Source organism: Rhizopus delemar, genomic scaffold (genome assembly GCF_000149305.1).
Source record: "Rhizopus delemar RA 99-880 supercont3.9 genomic scaffold, whole genome shotgun sequence".
In the NCBI taxonomy this organism is placed as follows: Eukaryota; Fungi; Mucoromycota; class Mucoromycetes; order Mucorales; family Rhizopodaceae; genus Rhizopus; species Rhizopus delemar.
In genome coordinates this window covers 379,836-386,652 of record NW_027137835.1, presented here as the reverse complement: position 1 = coordinate 386,652, position 6,817 = coordinate 379,836, and the positions used below count along the sequence as shown (strand labels likewise).

At 34.9% G+C, this 6,817-nt stretch overlaps 2 protein-coding genes across 2 annotated transcripts; one reads left to right on the top strand and one right to left on the bottom strand.

The window, feature by feature from the left end:
* Window positions 1-4,749: 4,749 nt before the first annotated feature.
* On the top strand, window positions 4,750-5,772 carry RO3G_11244 (uncharacterized protein; the record flags this gene model as incomplete). The annotated part of the gene is made up of 1 exon (XM_067665828.1): window positions 4,750-5,772. The coding sequence occupies one exon, from the start codon at window positions 4,750-4,752 to the stop codon at window positions 5,770-5,772; it is 1,023 nt and encodes a 340-aa protein (XP_067521929.1).
* Window positions 5,773-6,109: 337 nt separating this feature from the next.
* Window positions 6,110-6,340, bottom strand: RO3G_11243 (uncharacterized protein; the record flags this gene model as incomplete). Its single annotated transcript, XM_067665827.1, has 1 exon — window positions 6,110-6,340. One exon carries the CDS (start codon window positions 6,338-6,340, stop codon window positions 6,110-6,112), a length of 231 nt encoding a protein of 76 aa, XP_067521928.1.
* Between the last annotated feature and the right edge of the window lie 477 nt (window positions 6,341-6,817).

Below are 6,817 nucleotides of genomic sequence, written 5' to 3'. Positions count from 1 at the left end.
AGCTATTTTTTATACAAATTGAGAAGTAAAGACTAAAACTCAGCTCTATTTACATCTCTTTCCTTTTCTCTCACATCTCTGTTACATTACTGCTTATTGGAAATCTTTGTGCTTTTTTTTTATACCATTTGCCATGGAAACAATATCAACCAAAATTAACAGTGGTTAGTTTTAAATGAATATCTTTTTCTGATAGATATTATTTTTTTTAAAAAAAAAAATTAGTTCCTGAGGATTTATTGACCAATCTGGATCTGATGCATTATCGAGAGGCATATTGCAACATCAGGACGTTATAAACATCATTATATTCTCATTGAATCTTGGGAAAGATACTTGTGTCAATAGGCTTTGCGACACTAAAGCGTTTCTAAGTATAAAAACAAGTTAAAGAAGAATCAACAAGACCGAACAATAGTCCTAAAGTCAACTGCTTTTATTAAAGAAAGACTTCAAGGCTATCGACATCAGTTTGAGCAGGATCTGAGAATAGGGGACAAAAATGTTTACGATCGATATAATTTGACACGTAGAGGAAGAGTTTTATAAACCGATGTTATTAACCAACTACTTACATATAGACTGAAACATATTATTAAGAATACAGACTACTTATCATGATCAATTCTTATTCAAGCTCATTTGTGAAGATTTAGTCTAGTGCCATAAGGCTTTATCTTATTGACATGTCAAACATGACAAATACGCTACTGATGCCAAGTTCGATCAACCAAAAAAAAAAAAAAAAAGAGCTATCGCCAACTGTTGTGGAATTTCAGTAGGTCCTGTCTGATGTTAGTATGAGTTAAGATGCTATTTATTGATTCCATGTTTGCTGTCGATACAAAACACATCCTATCTTATTAACCTTTTGTATCAGTACATTTTCACCAGCAGGTTTTTTGGACAACTTCAAGCCAAGCATTCACTACCCCCTTTTTTTTGAAGTTCCTGCCTTTTTCTGGGTCTTTGACCATGTTCATGACATACGGTGAAAGATGTATTATGTCTTTAAAAAGATGGGATGATGTTACAATACAATCCTTGTATTCAATTGCAAGAGGTGTTTGTAATAATGCCAACAATGCTAGCAAAACGACGATGGAATCCCCTCTGTAACTTCAGAAGCACACGAGCGTCAATATAAAAGATCAAGGATTGTATTTTGAGTACGTCAGCTGAAGTTGCAAAGGCTTTGTTATCTATTGAAGGTGGTATAAGCTATTCAGTAAGGTTGAAACGTAAGTATGAGGCTGCTTTGGTTGAGAAAAGTGATTGTCCAGAAAGTGTGACCCCCATGGAAGAACTTCCTAGCATATCATCAACATGCGCCAGTGTTTTTGATGTATCAGCAGTGCAATATGTAGAAGAGTACATAGAAAAAAATGAGGGCAAGAAAATTGATTGGAAGTATGGCCTCAACACAGGCGTAGAGAAAGGATTAATTAAATCCTATGTAGCTAAAAAAACGTTTGCATGTTATGTTCTCAAAACACAAAAAACCAAAGTCGACTACATTGTCATGTTTGACATGTCAATAAGATAAAGCCTTATGGCACTAGACTAAATCTTCACAAATGAGCTTGAATAAGAATTGATCATGATAAGTAGTCTGTATTCTTAATAATATGTTTCAGTCTATATGTAAGTAGTTGGTTAATAACATCGGTTTATAAAACTCTTCCTCTACGTGTCAAATTATATCGATCGTAAACATTTTTGTCCCCTATTCTCAGATCCTGCTCAAACTGATGTCGATAGCCTTGAAGTCTTTCTTTAATAAAAGCAGTTGACTTTAGGACTATTGTTCGGTCTTGTTGATTCTTCTTTAACTTGTTTTTATACTTAGAAACGCTTCATAAAGAACGATTACTTATATAATATATATTCTAAAAAAATATTTTTACTTGGAATTAATTAAAGCATGTTTGTTCAAATAAACATGTATTTTATCTTATTTTAACTATAACCTTGCATTAAGTCCTAAGGATACATAAGATTATAGTCACTTTATTTTAGTAAAAGGAATCTCATACGATCCTAAATAATATGTTGACATAACTTGGAATCATTTATAACATTATTCCCAACACAGATCAATAAAAGACTTTGATTAGATTTTTATATTAAGCTTTATTCATATTAACTTCACATAGTCAAATAAGATGACATGGTTGTAATATAATTTATTGATGATATGAGCATGTTGAATAAGGAATGACAATTACTTACCGGATCATCATTAATCACGTAAACATTTTTCCTGACTGAGATATTATTATTAGCAATGATATCCAATCACGGTGTCGTAATTTACTTATTAAATACTCGAATATCGTGTGAAATTACTCAAGATCTCCATGTCATATAATTTAAAGCTACCCTATATAACACTACGTGTTATGTAGTCATCAGTACTCATAAACAACTTTAGCAATTTACATTGCAACTTCGGTTCCTCAATTATTAATTTTATAAAATAAGACGTAGTTTGTCTTTAATGAGCTCTCTCTCCTGTCTTCACTCAATAAAGAGGTTCAAGAGTCTTATCGATTGTCAAGTTTCCTTTTTATCTTATATTTGTTATGTTCTGGTAAAGGTAATAACAAAGATAAACCAAAGAATACTTTTTGAGACTGAACTTTATTAAGACAATCTTCATTGTTAAAAAGAAATCATTACAAAGTCTACCATTTATATTCTTCTATCAGTTGGCGGGTAAATGAGTAGTTATGAGCGTAGATCCAATCATTGACACGTTTGATTGAAGAATGATCACTGAATCGATTATAAAAATTTTTAATTCGTTGTTTTTATAGATCTTATTGTTCTTTAACTGATCTGGGGGAATTGTTCCGTCTTCATTGAGAGGAAAGATATATTTATATGAAATGCCTCCAGTCAGATCAAAGTTGACTAGGTACCTGATCCATTATTATTCATTTACAGAAATGATGAATAGTAAAGATCATGACTTATTTATTGTTCATGTTTACTTTATAGAATGAATCTAATAGTGATAGCTTTATATAAAAAGAAGAAGAATATATTTTATTTAATAAAGATTTAAATTATTATCTGTTATCAATTTTAATATACTTCTTTTAGCTGCGATTATTCAATGTCCGTTATGATCAGACTCTGTTCTACAACAAATACTACTGGAAACGTAATGGAGATCGTCTTTAGTTTCCTCACATTGAAGTTGCAGTGAAGCATGACGGTGGTGGTATCATGTTGTGGGGCTGTCTAACCAGTGAGGGACCCGGGTATGTATGTCAGGTATATGATGGCACCATGAATTCAGAGGTATACCAAGAAATCCTTGGCACAAGCCTTAAAGACACGCTCGGGTACTATGGCCTAGCTTGGAAATCATCCATTTTTGAACATGAAAACGACCCAAAACACCGATCAAAGTCAACAAAACAGTATATGGGAGATAACAACATGTGTTACATTGATGACTGGCCATCCCAAAGTCTTGATTTGAATCCAATCGAGCATATATGGCATCATCTCAAGCTGAAGCTAAGCATGTACTAAAATAGAGCAAAAAGCATGCACGAACTGTGGCAGAGTGTGGAAAAGGAATGGAATTCATTTACTAAAGATCAATGTTTAAAGTATATTGACAGTATGCCAGGAAGAATACAAGCTGTCATTGCTGAAAAGGGCCGATCAGCTAGATATTAATAAAGTCAAAATACCTCACAAATAGACCGAGCTTAAGTATCTGTCTCTTAATAGATCTCAACTAATTGTCCGAGTTTAAAATTTCGTCGCATATTAGTGTGCACATGGATGGTTTTATATTTTAAATTTGAAATGATTGAGCCAATTTTTCATGGAATTTCATCAAAAATAAGTAAAAATTATCATACGTTTGTGAGGTATTTTGACCCACTGTAAATAGGAAGAATCAATAATCCCTTGAATCGTATACTTCATTGTAATCTCCTTTTTTTATTTTATCTTTTACACATTACTTTTACTTTTATTCAAATCAGTCTGATCTACTTAACAAGATCTGGTGGTCACTCTACACAAGCGAACTTATAACTCGAATTAGCTACTCTATTTGGAACTTACTTTATCCAATATTTTATTCAACTACTACAGTGCCTCACAAAACCCTTCTGTCATGTTTTGACATGTCAATAAGATAACAGTCTTATCATTCTAAGCTAAATCTTTACAAATGAGTTTGAATAAGAATAGATCCTGATAATTACCAACTGCCCTGAACAGCCAAGCTTCACTTTCATCTCAACAGTTGATTATTTACATCAGTTTATAAAATTTTTCTTATACATGTCAAATCATATCGGTCGTAACTATCTCTTGTCATTTAATCTCAGGTCTAGCTCAAACTAATATACAGTGGGTGAAAAAACTCTAAAAACCTTATGATGTTATCAGCGTTTTTGATTGTTATGTTCTACCAAATTGGTGTATCGCCTTGAAATTTTGCATATATGTAGCACTAAAAATAAAAAATAGTATGACAAATTTTCAATCTCAGATGATGGTTATTCATCCGAAAACAACTGCTAGAAGAAGACTGGTTTATTTTTAGAGTTTTTTCACTTCCATAAATGTCGGATACACGGACCGACCGACAGACTCCTCGGACTTTTAATGACTTATTATGACTCATAAAGGCTCCAAAAGAATAAAAGGAGTCGCTTTTCTCTTTTTTTCTTAATTTTTTCCATTTAATTTTTAAATATCTTAAACACCTCAATCATGCCTAAATCTCTCTCTGCTGACATCAAAAACGATATAAAGTCCGCTCTACTTGCTGGAAAAGACTCCATGGAGGTTGCGAACCGCTTTAGGGTTACGTATGCAACAGTTAATAACTATGCGAACAAGTTTTTCCCAAACCGACAGCGTCGACTTGGTGGTAGACCTATGGTTGTGTCCGCTCAGACGAAGAGGTTCATTAAACTTCAAGCTGTACAAGGCCAACTCAAGACTGCAAGGGAAGTACATGGCAAACTCATGGAGCTTGGATATTACATATCATATAAAACCGCTATAAATGTGTTGAAATCGATGAACTTCTTTGCTGCGATTAAGGTCAAAAAGCCTTTGTTAACCGCAAAGCACATGAAGAGACGGCTAGCATGGGCCAAGAAGCACCAAAACTGGACTACGGATGAATGGCGACGCGTAGTATTCTCTGATGAAACAAAAGTGAACATTTGGGGCTCTGATGGGTGTAAGTACTATTGGTCAAGACCAGGGGACCCTCTTAAACCTCATCATATTGACGTAACTGTTAAGCATGGGGGCGGTAGTTTGATGATGTGGGGGTGCATGACGTATGAGGGACCCGGATACTCCTGTCAGATATACGATGGAACTATGAACTCGGATCTTTACCAACATATATTGGACACAACACTTCGGGAAATAATGGAGTACTATAATATGGATTGGTCTACTGCGTATTTTCAGCAGGATGGTGACCCAAAGCATCGTTCCAAGTCAACCGTCCAATGGTTACAAGCTAATGAGGTGAACTACATTGACGACTGGCCAGCTCAAAGTCCTGATCTTAATCCTATTGAGCATCTTTGGCATAATTTGAAGTTGAAGCTATCGTTATATGACAAGAAAGCCAAAGGCGTCCATGAATTGTGGGAAAGAGTTGAAAAGGAATGGAACTCCTTTGATAAAGAAGTTTGCAGAAGGTATATTGACACTATGCCTGCACGTATTAAGGCAGTAATCGATGCCAAAGGTGGATCTACTCGGTATTAAGTCATCTATAATATAATAAAAGTAAAGGGAAAAAACTCTAAAAATAAACCCACAACATTTCCACCGCTTTTGCGGACTGTTAAATAAGTATCTGAGGTTAAAAAATTCATGAGATGTAATAGACATCCCAACAAGTATGTCATAAAGTTTTTGCTTGATCTAAGTCGCTGTGTATGCTCACAGAGGCTAAAAACTGAAAAAATATCTGACGTTTTTAGAGTTTTTTCACCCACTGTAAATAGCCTTGGAATCTTTCTTTAATAAAAGTATTTGACTTTAGAACTATTGTTCGGTCTTGTTAATTCTTCTTTGTTCATATTTTTATACTTAAAACACTTCATTTAGCCAGCGTCCGAAGACGTTTCGAACTAGGCTTGGTGGCAATAGTGATGGGTGTAGGAGTGGTAGCTGCCACGATTGTCGGATTTGGAGTTATAACCTCTTCAGGTACTGTGGGTACCTCGACGGGAGGCACGGAGTCTGTAAGTGGTGAGGATGTTTCCATAACTTCTTCGTTAACATCGACATGATCTATTACTGCGGCTTGTGCTACAATAGGCTGGACCATTGGTGCGGTCTCTGGCTGTTTACGAGCGCGTTTAGAGGGTTTGTCTCGAGTACAAGAAACGGCCATATGCCCATTTTCTCCGCAGTTCCAACAAGTATGGCGGTTTCGACGTTTAGGACAATTGACTACCACATGTCCTTCTTCATGTCAATATCGACAATAGTGGGGCATCTGGTTCCATACTGCATAAAAACCTTGTTCCCGACGTTCATCCCACGGAATCAAGTGTGTCAATGGCTCAAATATGTGTTCTTGGGAGAAAACATTGAGGATTGCGTAACCTGTGCACATATAAGTACCCGTATTAGGCTCCAGAAGTATCCCAACATCGAGAATCTCCCCATACATCTGTATGTTGTAGAACAGTAACTGATTGTAGTTGACATTAATAAATATAAGTCTTAATACAAGATCATAATTAAAATAAAATATAAGTTTATTTAAATAAGATCATACAATCAATTCCAATTAAACATG